This window comes from Polypterus senegalus, chromosome 1 (genome assembly GCF_016835505.1).
Source record: "Polypterus senegalus isolate Bchr_013 chromosome 1, ASM1683550v1, whole genome shotgun sequence".
Lineage (NCBI taxonomy): Eukaryota > Metazoa > Chordata > Cladistia > Polypteriformes > Polypteridae > Polypterus > Polypterus senegalus.
In genome coordinates, this window is record NC_053154.1 from 275,755,982 (window position 1) to 275,774,100 (window position 18,119).

At 37.7% G+C, this 18,119-nt stretch overlaps 1 protein-coding gene and 1 long non-coding RNA gene across 3 annotated transcripts in view; one reads left to right on the plus strand and one right to left on the minus strand.

Annotated features, from left to right (window-relative positions):
• The window catches only part of hpse2 (heparanase 2), a 371,766-nt gene that overhangs the window by 334,555 nt on the left and 19,092 nt on the right, over positions 1-18,119 (plus strand). For both annotated transcript variants that reach the window (XM_039774786.1, XM_039774797.1), the window contains one exon: positions 16,834-16,979. In XM_039774786.1, the coding sequence (XP_039630720.1) occupies positions 16,834-16,979 (146 nt within the window). The remainder of the gene's footprint in view (positions 1-16,833; positions 16,980-18,119) is intronic.
• LOC120542375 overlaps positions 1-18,119 on the minus strand; it is a 155,770-nt gene that overhangs the window by 110,192 nt on the left and 27,459 nt on the right. The gene's annotated exons all lie outside the window — the stretch shown is intronic.

Below are 18,119 nucleotides of genomic sequence, written 5' to 3' on the forward strand. Positions count from 1 at the left end.
TATAATGAAACTGTCAGCAGACCAACTTCTTATTAGTCACAAATGTTAATCACTTCTAGGCATCTGATGATAAAAAACTATATTTTCTTGAAATAAAATGAAATTTGTCGCTTTTAGAGTCAGTAAGACTGTAGCTCTCCTTTACAAGTCATCATTTTAAGAAATGGATATATAATCAGACTGACATTTTATTAGCTTTTCAATATATAAATTTTGCAGTCACTTGACAACAGCCCACTAAGGAATTTACATTTACTAGTTAATCCATTCAGAGGAAATAAAGACTACTATTTCATAAGACACTGGTATTTCAGGCCATATTTGATTTAATATATTTTATAAAGATTTGTTCTCTGAAGACAGGCTCCAAGTGGTTATACAGTTTTACACATATAAAAATTAATGGATCAGTTCAAACACCATGAAACATTTGCACATATACAAGTAAATACAATAATGCAATGAGGTAAAGTAAATAAAAGCATCAATTAAAAACATTCACAGAGAAATAGACTTTGCACATCCTTTCAGAATAAGGAAGGTCAAAGTGTTCCCAACTTGGTTCAAGTACACTAAGGCTCAGAAGTGACACAAAAATCATCCATGTCATAGATGCATAATTGAGTGAGGTTAGGGGCAAACTTCGCTACATTTCTGTTCTGTCAGTGCAAACTGAGTGGGATAGAATATTATAAATAAACTAGACATTAAGCCTGTTACAATAACGGGCACTAGAACAGTAGTGCATAAACATTAGTAGGAACAGTCTATATTAAATGGCAAGGTACCTTGTATGTGGCTGTAATATGCGTCACTGTATTGTGTGCCTTTAATTTTCCCACTCAGTAATACTGGTTTGTATTTCCATAAAATGCCTGTAATTTTGTCGGACAGTAATACAGCGGAACCTCGGTGGAACCGAAGTAATTTCCCCCATAGGATTGTATGTAAATACAATTAATCCATTCCAGACCGTATGAACTGTATGCAAATATATATTTTTTAAGATTTTAAGCACAAATATAGTTAATTATACCATTTAATGCACAGCATAATCGTAAACTAAATGTAAAAACATTGAATAACACTAAGAAAACCTTGAACAACAGAGAAAACTAACACTGCAAGAGTTTGCGCTATAGCCTTATGACCGCTAAAAAACACCTTTTTAAATTAGTTTTAAGCACAGGGAAAAAAAACGAACATTTAAAAAATCCGTAATTTAATAAACAACCAAGAAAAGTAACATTGCAACAATGCACGCGTGCGCCTGTGTGTGCGTGTCTGTCTCTCGCGCGGGCCTGCCTGCCTGTGTGTACGTGCGTGCGCTTGTGTGTGCGTGCGTGTCTGTCTTTCGGGCAGACCTGTGTGTCTGTCTGTCTCTCGTGCGCACGCACCTGTGTGTGTGTCTCCCTCTCTCTCTCTCTCTGCACACACAGGGAATGCACAGGAAGACACTGAACACGTGCCGTGTGGCCCCGCGCATGCGCACTTCACCAGAAGACACTCACACACGGACACCTGGACACACACAGGGGTTTTATTAAAGAGAATGATGATTGGGAGTTGAATCCCCTTTAGCCTGAAATGTGCCAAAAACCAGAGAGTCAAAGAAACTATTGCTTTAAAGACATTGCTATATGTTTTAAATACCATCATAATTCAATATAATAGCATGCACAGTAATCTTTAGTTTTATGTGCAGCTTTGGATGATTCTACATCTATGTCCTCAGATTATAAAGCGCCATGGAAGTGATTTAACAAAGCACAACTTCCAATACCAAACAAATGGGACTTCCATCTTGACAATGGGAGTTCCAAAATGGTGATGCCCATAAACAAAACAAAATAACCTCACAATCAATGGCAATACCGAAAGTAAATTAATAAATTAATTTGTAGACATATAATTGCAATGCAATAATGGCACAAAAATATAAACAGAACTTATAAAAAATGTATTTCTTGCATAATACATTTTAAATGCCATTTCAATATCTCTACATATCCTGTTGAAATATGTACAAATCTGGCTGATGCTGTAGCAGCACCTGCTAAAATCAATACATTTCTTATTCTTGTGCTAAGATGAGTCACAGGTCCCAGAAGCCACAGGTTCAAATTACAGTGAAGACAAGATAATTAATTGGCTCAAAAGTTACATAAGAAACGTGTGTATCTACAGTGGAAAAAGTAGATATTCAATATCTTGAATGGAAAAATTCAGGAGCATCCCATACTGTAAGTAGGGAGACACAAGTTTAATGAGAAGCAGTTACGCTTGACAAAACCTACATTATGGGCTCCTAACTCCAAGAGTCCCATACTAAATATAGAGAAGATCCTACAGAAAGATGGATCTTTTCATAACACAGGCTTAAAAAGACACAGTCCCTTCACAGAGAATTGTTAAAATGAGCTGATATTCATAATGTCTTTACCTTTAATTTTTGTATCTGAATATAAATGATTTGTTAATAGATCTGTTGAATGGTTTCAACCCTAACCCTAACCCTAACCCTAACCCTAACTAAAAAAAAATACTTCACTAATTCAAATAATATTGTTATTGTGAGATGTACATAGACCCAGTGTTATTTCTGCACAATTTCATCCATTTTTTAGTATCTATACCTACTGGTCAAAGACATGGAGAAATGTAGCCTGACTCAACTGAAATAAATATATTGAAGGATTTCAGCCCAGGACTTGATACGCAAAATTAAACTCTTAAAATGTTGTTCATGATAATGGCAGAAATCCAAGCCAATTTCCATTTCTTGTATTTTAATATAGATATTGCACTGAGAGTTTTATAAAATAATTAAATTCAACTACATTTGTAGAGGCACAGTGCTACATTGGATAAAATTTCTGCCTTAAAGCACTTTGACTCTTGATTGATTCTAATCTGGAGTGTAGAGCATGGAACCAGGCTACTTTCAGCCTAATGTTAATAACTATCCTGCAATTTGAGCAAAATTAAATTTTAAGCAAAATTTCTGAGTTTCTGTGGTAAACAAAGTGAAATTGTTCTGTTTTATAACCAGTTAAATTTCTGCCATTGGCTCAGGAAAAATATGTTGTTTAGTACGGCATATTTAAAAACCCTATTCCCCCCATATTTTCATAACTGTCATCAGAAACCTTATGGCAGTGCCCAAGCAGAGACTACAATTCCAGGAGTGTGCTGGGGCTGTTGGGAGGATCTTTATTTTTGTGTACAGACTTTAAATATCATTTTTTTTCTCGTCTAATTTGGATTACATGTATTGCCTTGGTTTAAGTCTTTTTCCCTCACTGTGGGATGTGTTTTGCCTTATTGAATTTACAAAAAAAACATTTGCCTCTCATTTATTTTGATTTAAAATGGGGTGTACAGTATTGTCAAGCAGTATGTTCATTTCCATTTCTTCTATCCATCCATCTATCCTCTTCCACTTATTCGAGATTGGGTCATGGAGACAGCAGCTTGAGCAGAGATACCAAGGCTCCCTGGCCACCTTCTAGCTCATCTGGGGGAATCCCAAGGTGTTCCCAGGCCAGCTGAAAGACATAGTCCCTCCAGCGTGTCCTGGGTCTTCCCCGGGGCCTCCTCCCGGTTAGACATGCCCGGAACACCTCACCAGGGAGGCGTCCAGGAGGCATCCTGATCAGATGCCCAAGCCACCTCATCTGACTCCACTCAATGCGGAGGAGCAGCGGCACTACTCTGAGCCCCTCCCTGATGACTAAGCTTCTCACCCTATCTTTAAGGGAAAGCCCAGACACCCTGCGGAGGAAACTCATTTCAGCCACTTGTATTCACAATCTCGTTCTTTCGGTCACTACCCACAGCTCATGATCATAGGTGAGGGTAGGAACATAGATCGACCGGTAAATTGAGAACTTTGCCTTACGGCTCAGCTCCTTTTTCACCACGACAGACCGATGCAGAGCCTGCATCATTGCGGACGCCGCACTGATCCGCCTGACGATCTCACGCTCCATTCTTCCCTCACTTGTGAACAAGACCCCGAGATACGTGAACTCCTCTACTTGGGGCAGGATCTCGCTCCCAACCCTGAGAGACCACTCCACCCTTTTCCAACTGAGGACCATGGTCTCAGATTTGGAGGTGCTGATTCCCATCCTAGCTGCTTCACACTCAGCTGCAAACGATCCAGAGACAGCTGAAGATCACGGCCTGATGAAGCAAACAGGACAACATCATCTGCAAAAAGCAGTGACCCAATCCTGAGTCCACCAAACCGGACCCCCTCAACGCCCTGGCTGTGCCTAGAAATTCTGTCCATAAAAGTTATTAACAGAATCGGTGACAAACGGCAGCCCTGGCGGAGTCCAGCTCTCACTGGAAACAGGTTCGACTTACTGCTGGCAATGCAGACCAAGCTCTGACACCGATCGTACAGGGACCGAACAGCCCTTATCAGGGGGTCTGGTACCCCATACTCTCGGAGTACCCCCCACAAGATTTCCTGAGGGACACAGTCGAATGCCTTTTCCAAGTCCACAAAACACATGTAGACTGGTTGGGCAAACTCCCATGCACCCTCCAGGACCCTGCTAAGGGTGTAGAGCTGGTCCACTGTTCCTTACGGCCACATTTCCCCTTGGGGTTAATAAAGTATTTATCTATCTAGCTCCGGTCAGCCGCTTCAACAATAGAAGCATGGAACATGGCTGATTCGGACTCAATGTCCCCCACCTCCCTCGGGACATGGTCGAAGTTCTGCCGGAGGTGGGAGTTGAAGCTACTTCTGACAGGGGACTCTGCCAGACGTTCCCAGCAGACCCTCGCAACACGTTTGGGCCTACCAGGCCTGACCGGCATCCTCCCACACCATTGAAGTCAACTCACCACCAGGTGGTGATCAGTTGACAACTCTGCCCCTCTCTTCACCCGAGTGTCCAAGACATGTGGCCGCAGGTCCGACGACACGACCACAAAGTCCATCATCGAACTGAGGTTCTAGGGTGTCCTGGTGCCAAGTGCACATATGAACACCCGTATGCTTGAACATGGTGTTCGTTATGGACAATCCATGACGAGCACAGAAGTCCAATAACAAAACACTGTTTGGGTTCAGATCGGGGGGGGCATTCCTCCCAATCACACCCTTCCAGGTCTCACTGTCATTGCCCACATGCCCTCTAGCACCCCCTCCAGAGACGCATACGCGCAAACAACAGCTAGGACCCGTCCCCCCACCCAAAGGCAGAGGGAGGCTACCCTCTCATCCACCAGGGTAAACCCCAAGGAACAGGCTCCAAGTCAGGGGCAATAAGTATGCCCACACCCACTCTATGCCTCTCACCAGGGGCAACTCCAGAGTGATAGAGTGTCCAGCCCCTCTCAAGGAGATTGGTTCCAGAGTCCACACTGTGCGTCAAGGTGAACCCGACTGTATCTAGTCGGAACCTCTCAACCTCGCGCACTAGCTCAGGCTCTTTTCCCTTCAGAGAGGTGACATTCCACGTCCCAAGAGCCAGCTTCTGTAGCCGAGGATCTGACCGCCAAGGTCCCCGCCTTCGGCCACCACCCAACCTCCTTGGCCCCTCCCATAGTTGGTGAGCCCATGGGAAGGGGAACCCACATTGCCTCTTTAGGCTGTGCCAGGCAGAGTCCCACGGGTGCAGGCCTGACCACCATTGAACCCCACCTCCAGGCCTGGCTCCAGAGGGCGGCTCCGGTGACCCGCATCCGGGCGAGGGAAAATGCTGTCCTAAGTTTTCATTCATCATAGAAGGTTTGGTGAACCGCTCTTTGTCTCATCCCTCACCTAGGACCAGTTTACCTTGGGTGGCCCTACCAGGGGCATAAAACCTCAGACAACAGAGCTCCTAGGATCATTGGGACACGCAAACCCTTCCACCACGATAAGGTGGCGGTTCAAGGAGGGGTTTCCATTTCTTTCCACCCTTAAAAAAGTGTGAAGTTAATTTTATCATCAATTTCAATTCTTCTTATATTTTGTGATGTTATACAGCTGAAGTCAGAAGTTTACATACACTTAAGATTAGTTCTTTAAAACACGCTTCATAACCCCTCCACAGATGTTATATTATTGAACTATAAATTTGGCATATCGTTTAAAACATCTGCTTTGTGCAGGGTAAAAGAATTTTTTCCAACAATTTTTGCCGACAGAGTATTTCACTTTTTATTGACTATATCTCAATTCTACTGTAGTGGGTCACATGTTTACTTACACTTAGTTAACTGTGCCTTTAAACAGCCTAGAAAATTCCCGAAAATAATGTCAAGTCTTAAGGCAATTCGATAATTAGCTTCTGATAACCACTGTAAATTTCTGACTTCAGCTGTATTTTATATAACCTGAACTGTAAGATTCAAGACAAGGATGGTGGCAGCATGATACATTTTGGTAAAGGCACAGGTAAGAATTTTATTGCACTGGGTGAACATGACAATAACTGAAATGAGCTGATGACACCACATTTTTTTATCAAATCAAAGCCCTACATTTATGAAAAAGTCAACACAGTTGTAAACCTGTATATCATTACTAACTGCAGTAGAGCAAAGCAACGATGAAATAGAATGAAGTACAATTTTTTTGCACATAATGTTCAGAATATGACAGTAAGAGAAAGACAGAGGATGACATTACTCACTTTTACCTTTCTTGTTGGTAGACATTTGTTCAAGTTCATTTTATGCTATGTATTGCTGTAAATTTTGCTGCAATTTATTTTACAGTTTTGAAAAATTGATCTAAACTATTTCTCTCGTACAATGAAATTCTTACTCAGTCTTCTCAGAAAAGTTTGTAATAGGAAAATACTGAATTACTGGAGAGGCGCTTTGGTTATACTGTATTGTCTTTGTTTTAAAACTGTCATGGATGCATTTATTATTTTAGCAAAAAACAAGTAGCTACATGAGTTATATTGTCATATTGCAGAACTTAAGGCCTAGTTGAATTCCCAAGCAGTAGTGCCCTTTATGTGGAGTCAACATAGTTTATTAGTGGTCAGAGAAGTTCCAGAGTCTTCCATGACTCTGTTTTCTCTCCACAGTACAAATAAATGCAGTCTGACACCTCTTGATTGACCTGCTTAGAATAAATGTCAGTGCATTTTTGCAAGTATCTCTTGCACTGAAGAAATGTCCCTTCTGGGTATAGTTTACAACTTCCAACCTTTTATAATTTTCCATGACTTTAACCTAAAAAATAAAGCTAAAATAGAATGGGAATCAATAGTACCTGCATAAAGTTACTGTTTAATACTGTATGTCTCAATTCACAAAACTTGTTACATTTTATGAATGATTCCAATACCGTGGACTTAAATTCCAAGCCTTGATTAAGGAGTTACACATTGTCTTCCTCCCAGGATTTTTTTTGGTTTGTTTGCTTTTTCATTTTCCCTTCATACCTCAAAGACATGCTTGTTATGGAAATAGGTAATTCTTATTTTGTCAGACAATGGAGTGATGTCTTATTTGTAACTGATTGATTTCTTTTGCCAGTTACTACCATAGTAGTAATAGTAGTAGTGGCAGTAGTAAAAATAGACTCTGAACGACCATGAGCCTGAATTGGATTAAGGAGTCTTAAGATTTTATGTCAGCTGGTGTAAATAGACTTCTTGATATAATAATGGCATTCCATTCAGAATTTGGCTTGAACTGTTACATCTATGCTGTAGATTCTTCTGACATGCTTGTTTGATCCCCTATAGCAAAAAGCAGTTATAATAATGGATAAATATTATTGAAACTTTCTTTTCTTTTCTAGAAATAAGTGTTATTCAGATGCTGCAAATAGATGTTCTGTTGTTATGTAGTGATGGAAGATTAAAATTAGGAAATTCTTGACTGTTCAGAATTAACCCCCTACTTCTTCATACCTGCTTTTCTGGCTTCCAAAAGTGGTTACAACTGAAATTGGTGTACTTTGCCAATAACCATTAGACATCTGGAGCCTTATACCTTCCAGATGCCATTAAGCCCATATGTGAGGCTGGTAATCCTCATCACTGGCAGAAATTTGTAATAGCTATTTAATGCTCTTCTCATTCATCTAAAGTAAAAACAAAAATAGATAGTACTTCAGGAAGAAATCCATCAGCTGTCTCAGGGTCACCAATCCCTTTTCACCAGTAAGTTTTGTTAGGGACCTGTTGCGCTGTTTTTCCTTTGTTGGTTTTGATAGTGCTTTGTGTTTTGCTGTTACTGGTATTTCTTTTTTGCCATTTTTTATGGGTCTGCTGAATGGGGGAAGTGAGAAACAGAAAAAACAGAGAGACAATTAAAAGCAGACCCTGAGCTGTTTGCTGTGCAAAGAGAATGATATGAAAAGTGAGACAGGGGGAGAGAGAGATGTACAGTGTATACTGAGATAGTATTACAGGCTGGCCTCTTTGTCTGGGCACCTTTCAAGCACTCCAGCTGTAAAACTGCAAAGTTTTGGATTGCTCAGTAAGTTTTCTAAACTAAATCTTGCTAGTTATGATGTGCGACTACTAACTCTGGGTTGCTAGGTCTCTGTTATGCCAAGCCACTATGTCTGTTTTATTCCACAATCCATAAACACTATTAGGCTGTAAATTTACTAAAAAAAAGTCTATTAAAAAGGCTCATAAATGCTGCCATATGGAGGATTGCATGGGAACTTCCTGATGGAAATGTGTTTATCTGAACAACTAAATTAGGTGTTGAAGCTGAGAACAGTGAAGACAGTTGAGCGTGAAATGTCAAGCAAGCAAAATCAGCCCAGAAAAACCTAAAGAAAGCAAAAGAACTGTGAGCTACCATTTACATGTATCTCAGTTCGTATTATAAGACATTTTACATCAATCATAAAGGTGGTTTCCATTTTAGTGAAGTGTCTGTTTTATAACATAACATTCTCAAACTTGCTTAATCCAGTTTATGGTCAAGGGAGGCCCAAGCCTATCCTGGCAACAGGAGTGCAAATCAGAAAACTTCCGTAGACAAGGAGTCAGTCCATTGCAGGTCAACAATCACTCATATCCACACTCATAAAATATATAATACTGAAGTAACAAAACCAGAGTACCTGGAGGAAAACCCACACAGGGGCAGGGAGAACATGTAAACTCCACACAAACAAGGTAACAGGATTTAGACCCCGGGCACTAGACACATGAGGTCTACACCAGCTGCATGCGATTTAACCCATAATCAAGATGTTTTGTTATCTGCTGTTCCTAGAAAGAAACGTGGCACAATTTGTAATATTGCATCAAAATAGCTTGTTTTCCTGCTCAAAAGCTTGAGCGATCCTTTAAACAGAGGAGTCAAGTATGTGCACTAGGAATTTTTTATCCATTGTGTACTACTACAATTTAATCACCGTTCAAAATTTCTAACTTCACATATTGATTGAAGCCAAATAAACACTCCTTTAGCCCAAAAGAGTGACAGTGTTTTCCATGCAGTCATGTAATGTTGCTAAAAATAGACATAAACAGCTTTGTTGTTTTACATCTTGTTCAGAATTCCCACAGTACCAGATTATCAACTATCATTTTTATAAGTAGACCCCTCTGCCTGCTCGCTAAATAATACGTATAGAACATTTGAGACTCTTAGTGGAAAAGTCTTTTCCTAAAATATTGATATTTTTTTCATGTTGTTTTGGAATTAAAGACAAAAAGTACAAAAACATAAAAGTGTGCCTATATTTGAAAATTTGTTATTAAGGTGAGCTGTTCCAGGTTAATCTTCTGTCAACCCAGGTCTAAACAGGTACAATATCTAATAGAGTAGGTATCTTAATATGACAGTTGTTACCTATCATAGCTGGGGTATGTCACTGTCTACATGCATTCTGTTATACAAGTTTTAGCATATGATTTCACCTTACAGAGAATTTAGTTCTTTCATTCAGCCCAGAGGTCATAATACACTGTACAAGGAGGGCTTTGCCATTCATGCCTTGTAAGAGTAAAAGAGTATAATTAGCCATACTGTAGAATTTAGTCTGTTTTCAGAAATGCACAAACACCTATTTTGTGACCATGTAAAACAAGCTATTTTAAAAACTCTGCAATATTGTAATACTCTAATGTATGGAGGTGTAATACTGCATTTCAATACATCAAACAGAAAATTAAAAGTAGTGGTTAAGGAGCAGCTTTCTTACATTAAAATAAGGACAATAAGAGATTCTTTTCACAGAAACATTTGCAACATATTTTTTATTAGTAGTATTTTCTTTTAGAATTACAGGATCAATATATGTGTTTATCATGCTCCACATATTTTCACATAATCTCCAACAACTTCTTCAGCCCTGAGCCAACAAGAAATCATGACATTTACAGTATCCTCCTCTTGCAAAAGTCTGAACCCTCCAGTCACAGACACATTTTCACATCTTCAATTAATGCATCATCATGGTAACTTTGAGGGATACAAATAGGTGGAAATGTAAGGGACTCAGATCTAGGCTGTAGGTTGGATGAGGAAGAACAAAACACCCGATTTTTGTGAGTGCTTCTTCCAACACAACTGATCTGAGTTAACTGTATTGATATGAATGTGTACCGAAATAACTTCTTCTGTAATTAAAAAAAAAAAACAGTGGTTGTAACTTTCCCTACTTACAAGGGTAACTTTCCATTTCATTAACTGCCTTTTGTCTCCAAATTCAAAGTGATGGATCTATGTTTAATACCCAGTGATGATCTGTGTCAAAATCCTCTTGACCTCACAATCATATCTGGAGAGCAAATCTGAACACACCTGCTTTCATACAGTTCTATGATTGAAGGCTAAGGCTTTGTAGAACCCAATGTGCTCACACTTTCTAATATCCTAAGGCATCGACATTACTGTTGTATTGTAACTATCCTTTGATACCGAGAGTTCAGTTGCAAGCTTTCTGGTCATAATCCATCAATCCTCTTACATATGTTCATCAGTATACACAGCATCTAGTACAGGGGCACCAAGTCATTTTCTTCCCAATCCTAGTGCAATGCTACAGAAAGTTGCACTGGCAAAAATGAATTAAAATGTTCATACTAGATGCAGTTGAGCTTATGCTGTTACTATTTCGGTGACTTTATTAATTTATTCTAACTTGCAAATTTGTGTAGTACCTCAAGAAATATTTTGTTGTGTTAAATACAAACAAATCTGATTTTCTGCTTGTTTTCATTGTATCTTTCTTCTAAAACAAGGTTGATTTTTATAAAATTTATTTTTGTTGTTTCCACGTCTCCATTTTGTTTATCATGGATACCACTCTTTTCAGGCTGTGCTACCACAATCCAATGCTCCATTACTAGGGCCACAATTCCCAGACAACCAAGATCATGGATAAACATAATTAACGTGTGTGCATTTCCAGTGAATCACTCTGTATTTCTTGACTTTTGGATAGGATTATTTATGACTAAGATTTTAAATTAGCAGTTCCACGACACTGTGATCACCAACTAAACATGCATTAGGAAATTAATTGTTCCAGTATTAAGCAATATAGCAAGCTGAACATTTTAAATTAATTTCAGAATAAGTTGTCCAAATTATCCATTCATTCTTATTAAAGTAGCGAAATGTTGTACAGGGTTTCTTTCCGCCATGCACCCAAATGCTACCTGGGATAGACTCTGGTACTCACCGCAACCTTGTTCAGAACTAAGTATGCTGTTCCATCTAAAAAACACCTTGGCAACATTTGTTTTATTTTTTTTAACACGTCATCTGTGCCAAGATAATTATTTTATTAAAAACTAGGGGGCTTCGCTCGCCATCCCCTGTGTTTGGTTAATCGGATATACAATTAAAAATTTTTCTTTCTCTGGAATTGTTTCAATTTCATTATTTGCATTTTTACTTTAAAGCTTCGTTAAAAACAATATTTTTTGGAGACACATTGTGTTTCTCTAATAAGTAATTCGACTTTTTCTAATGTTTGTCCTGTGATTTATTGATTGTCATAGCTAAAGCTATTCTCACGGTAAACTGTAAACATTTTAATACGAATGGCATATCACAATCTCCTTTGGTGTGTAATATTATTCCTGGAATATATACATTACCTTTCTTTTTGCCTGTTAAAATTTGCATCGCTTCTCCGTGATCATCAATATACACCTGACCGAACTGTGTATTCTTTGAAATTCAACTTGTCTTTGCTTTAACTGTTCTGGGACCACAGATTCTGTAACGTATGGTCCATTATTGTGTAAATCCACGTTTTGTCCATTGAATGATGCAAATGCGAAAAGATATTGTTGTCTACTCTTTGCCTTTTGTTTCCAACCTCAATTTGTCCTGCTATTTTTTCAATTACACCTGGTTCTGATGATTAATCACCTTTTGTTTGTAGTAATGCGATCTTTTCTATCTTTTCTTTGATACTGTAGTGACTGACATGATAAAGTGTCACAAAAGTTTTACTTGAACAATCGTTGACTTCCTAACCTCAAACACAACTTTCAAGCACCCTCTCCAACCCCCGCTCCCCCGGGTCTCGCGATTTACCGCATCAATCAATAGCCTGCTATCAGTCTTCCATGCTGTACTCCGCCCTCCCTCAATCGGACCGAACAGTTACGTAAAACCAAAAAGACCTCAACCTGGCTAGGATGTTACAATACTTTCGAATTTTACTGCTTTCATATTCTGTACCTTTCTCTGCATGTGTATCATGCCATCATTTGTTTGAGCCTATCGAATTCCACTGCTTTCATAATCTCTTATCTGCCTTTTTTTCTCTCCAACCCCTTTGGGTCTCTATTCTCCGTATTGTCCTTGTACACTTTATATGTGCTGAGAGCACAAGGATGTGTGTGTGTGCTACATGCTTTTACATGTCTGAGTGTTTTTTCATGGGTGTGCTCTTATATGATATCTTTTGTAAGTAGGGTGTGTCTTGCAAGAATCTCATGTTCCACTTCCCCACGAGACGAACCTGGAACAATCTTTTGGCACCAAGTCTCATGTTTACAGTCTATGCGAGACGCTCCGTGGCAAGTCTCTTTTGTCTCGCAGGTTTTTTAAATGTCTTCCGAGAACTTCCGAGAAGATCACGTATAGTCGCCTTGCTTTTGATTTCGAGGATTATTTTTATAATAGAGAGACATTTTCATGTGCGCCCTTCAGCAAAGTTCCTCACAAATAAGGAATGTATTAATGGTTTGGTCATTTCCCTATAAATTTAATTTAATAAATTACACAAAGTAAAATAAAAATATCACAAATATTACATTAAATGAAGAAAAAGAAGTGTTTCTCAGTAACTGTTCAAAATAGGCAAAAGAAGAGTGGCTGCCTATGGAGAATCAAGAAAAATGTAAGTTTTAAACTATTTAGATGTAGGAATTCTGTCTCTCTATTATAAAAAAAATCTTGGGAGGGAGATGAGGGAGACAAGACATAATCTTCTCGGAAGACACTTTGACATCCTGCGAGACAAAAGGACAGCTGCTGTACAGGCTTTTAAATTATCGACGCACCGCGTGAAAAGAAAAAAAAAGGCAGCTCGCAGGCAAAAGCAGAAAGACAGCACATGATCCGATCGCATTTCCTTAGTGTGCGTTCAGCCCCCCCATTCACAACACGAGCAGCGTAATGAGACCCACGAGAAAAAGATTTAACCGTGCACGGGGCCGGAAATAAAAGACAAAGAGTAGATGACAAAGTAGAACATCGTAAAAAATTCAGAAATGTGGACGCGGTACACATACACAGCAGGTTAGGGAACATGGAAGTACAAAAATTCAAAAGTCTCAAAAAAATCATAGGAAAGATTGCATTAGCACAAACAAACTGAAATAATTACTCGGTGAAATAACGGAACAGTGAAAAGAGATTGAATATATAGTTCGGATTTAAACTTTAAGTCAGAGACTTGTAGATCGTCAAATTTGTTTTGCTAGCGAGAATGAAAAGATTCCAAAAACATTGTTGCAGTAAGAAGTCCTGTCAGATGGAGACTTTTAACATGAGATTCTTTCAAGTCACGCCCAACTATTTTCAAACAAGACTTTGGTCATCTAACCTCAGTTGTGTGAATGCTTTTGTCAGACACGCTTCTTGCACTCTCAGTTCTTATAAATTTTATCAGAATAATACTTTTATATGTTCAAGATGACACGTCAACGACAAAGCGAGGAAGAAAGACCATGGACAAACATTCGAGAAAGTCGTTCGATTTATTAGAGAGAAAGAAATGACATTCACTCACTGGCAGTTATAAGTTGCGTTGTCACGATGTAAGTTCAAACACGGAATCAAATTTCAATGCAATACCTGTGAGTTCGTGTTACATTTTTGTCTATGATTATGTTCAACTAGAAGGTATTTAAAAGGAACCTGGACTGTAACACACATATATTTGTTAATGATCAAAGTCAGTTTTTTTTTTAAGTTCAATTTTAATGAAAAATCTCTGAATAGTGACATTTTATGAATGTTATGTGACATCAGAATCAATTTTGTATTAAGCATGGTTCATTATAAATGATATGTAACCGGATATGTTATCTTTTAAGACTAAATAGTTTAGAAAGTAATATGACTAGGTCTTCAAGGCATCACTGTAAAAATAAATTTCATAATAGGGGTAAAACTCCCAGTTACTGTATCTGTTTGGTTGGAAACAGCCCTGGATATGATCCCAGTCCATCTAAGGGCTAACGTAACCACATGCAAAACACCCCATACTCATTTACAGCTTCCAGACCCTCTAGCCATGGGATGTATAAGGAAATAAAAGTACTTTCCAAAGTTTTTACATCTACATTAATATTTATACCAATAGGCAATTTGTATAAAAACAGGCATGTAAAATCAATGTTAGTAGGTAGGCTTGGCATTTCTTATGTATGTCTCCAATAGAAATTAACAGCAAAGCTATTTAATAACATATTTGTGTAATGAACTTGACATATAAAGACATTAACCAAACGGGCTGATGTTGCACAGTCACTACAGCACACAAAGAATCTCTGCTTGATATGAGTTATACATACAACTGAATAATTTTGATAGGGGACAAATTGTTTTCTTTGTGAGGCTGAACGGTCAAGCCAACATATTCTGTGCATATGATTGTGATAGTGAGGTGTTATTGGAAATAAAGGTTGCAGGAAACATCCCATACCCACTAGGAGAGAACTGGCTGCCTCTGAAAAACAACAGCATTGGAACAGTTTGTGCAACACCAGCATCCAGCAATTGCTATGATCCACAAAGATGTTAAGCCCTCAGTAGATTTCTGGGTAATGTTCCGGTCTGTGTACAGAAGAATTAGGGGAGTAGGATTTCAATGACAGCACAAAGGTTGACAACCACTAGATTTACACTTGAAGATAATGCAGACAAATATGCAGTTTGAACATTAGTCTCAAATGAACTACCACCAAAACAGCAACAGGGTGTAATGCTTACAGTAGCCAGTTGCCTCTGCTGCTTGTTAGAGGTATACAATGATCATGCAACATTAAATCCTGTAGTTCCTGTTACATATCATACAGCAAGAGCTTTCAAAACAGGCCTTCTTCTTACCAAAACTAGACATACCACAAACATATACCTGTGCCATCTTCAAGGAATGCCTATGTGGTATTTACACCATTGAATTTTTAACACAAGAGTACATTTGGGATTTGGCAGGTGCAGTGCACCAATAATCATTCACACAGTATTGACCCTGTGGTGGGTTATGTCACACAATAAAATATGACACCAGCATGACTCCATACTTCAACACATAGCCACCTTTATTAACAAACATTTTGTTTTCAATCATAATAATTAAGGAAATATTCTGTTGCTCACATTGTTAACTTATTTCACATGCATTTTGTATTCTGAATAGTAGCTTTCATACAAATTCCAATGTCTGTGGGTGTCAAAGTGTGTACTTCAGATGATTTGCACAGGATAAAGTTGTTTAGTATATCTCATGATAATTGGATTAACAAGTATAGAGTGCTTGCAGTGAATGCATAGTATAAAACAGCTTAGTAGCTGATTTCTGTTTTTTCATTGAAGACCCTACTGTTTGAAAATAAAATTGCAAATGAGCAGCACACATTCCTTACAATTTTCAGGGTCTTCATTTTCACAGCAATCTAGTTTAATTAAATGCACTTGAATGACATTCTTTCTATAGTTAATCATTACCTGAATACTTTTTAGTATGTATATTTAGACAAGTTACTGTGCTAGACAAATTGTTGTGCTTTCTGTTTCAGTGTTTAAAGTTAATATTTTTGCATAATTACAGTATGACATGCTGGGCTATTTTTAATATTGTATACTTAAAAGGGGGTTATTGCATCCTTTTTCCAGATGCATTACTACAATGTTTTGCAAATTACTAACAAATGTATATTTAAATTTTATTTTTGGATAAGCTGATACATTATGTATATATTGTAACCTCATTGTAACAGAGTTCTGAGATTTACCAATAGGCAAAAAATCAAAACAAATCTATAACTGTGTTTATCTTTTGAGGTTGTAACAAACAGAGTGAGACATTTATTTTAGGTTTATCTAATGAAATATTTAGAAATTCTTGAAGATATTGTCAAAGAACCATATGAGTAGTGTGGACTTTGATTTGTATAGCTTATAAATCCACAGGACTAACTGAAATGTTAAATAAAGAATTATTGTTTATTAGGCAGTTGAAGAAAATACAGTAAGTAGAACCTCAGAAAAAAAAAGATATAACACCAGTTTTTCAATATGCATAAGAAACCAGAGCTTAAAGTCAGAGATATAATACAAAATATAGTATTAAACAGACCCTAAGAAAGTAAAGGAGTTACACATTTTTGTGCCAAAACTTCTCTGGGCTCTTTTTTGTAGGATTATTGGCTATCTTTGCTTTTCAAAAAGCTTGTGGGTCCCCGAGTGCTGGCAGTACATGTGGCCGGTTTACAAAGAAAACCACATCCAGGCAGAGTGATCAGAGACAAACTGAGAATCTATGCACACTGTACCAATTTCCAAAAGTAAGTGAATATCTTAATAGTTCCCTGTCTGTAAAGCAAATACTGTACAACCAGAAAAACAGTTTCTTTAATAATGCTGTGCTGACCATGAAAGACACAATGTAAATAATGAATAACTGATTGAGCGGCTATTTGCAGATTTTGTGTTAATTAGTTAATTTTTGCTGAGGACATTTAAAAGAGAAAGAGCTACTGTCCATTGTCTTTGTCACATAGAATAAATTGCTTTCACATCTGGTTTAAGGGCATGCGGAATGAAAATCGCACAAGCAAATGGTAAATATAGAAGGCCTTATCTGTTGATCGTGAAGATACATAAATAATAGACTTCAGACGCTCAGTCTTTAACAGAATAGAGTTATAAAAGTTAACTAGTATCAATTATCAAACATGAGGGGGTCCTTTTTTATGTCAGAGAGTTGCTGAAAGGTGCCCGGGATCTTCATCCCCTCTCTGATACCTGTGGGCGGCTGGATGAACAATAGATTGGTCTGTCTTATGACAAGATTAAAAGTGCCATCATCTCCTTTGAAGAAGGCTATTATATAACTACAATTATGTTTACCAGATCTCAGGGTTGTCAGCACCAGAATAGATTTACTTCATGCATGCTGCCCTGATAAAATTCTTCAGTTGCTGTTTTCCACTGAGTTCATTTTCACTAGCAATTATTTTGCTTTCTCTGCCTGTTTTAAATTTTTTCACTGCTGCATTAGTAATATATATATATATATATATATATAAATATATATATATATACAGTATATATATATATATAATTTTGTGTGTGCACAGTGTGTATGTGTATATATATATATATATATATATATATATATATATATATATATATATATAAATGTAATATAAAATTGGTATTGTACAATATGAGCAAATTGTATGGAATTGTAAATGCATTTCTGCTTTGTTCCTGTTACACATCTATTAATCAAGTAATTGTCTAGAAAAGAACCTTTTTTTTTAGTTCTGCTTCATATTTCCTCCAAAATTATTTCACACTGTTACAATACAGTACCAGAAACGCAATAAAGACAATAATAATAATTCTTTGATCTGAAAAGAAAGCATACTAGACAAGTAAACATAGTGTTCCCCAGGATCAGTCTGGAATAAGTAAATTCT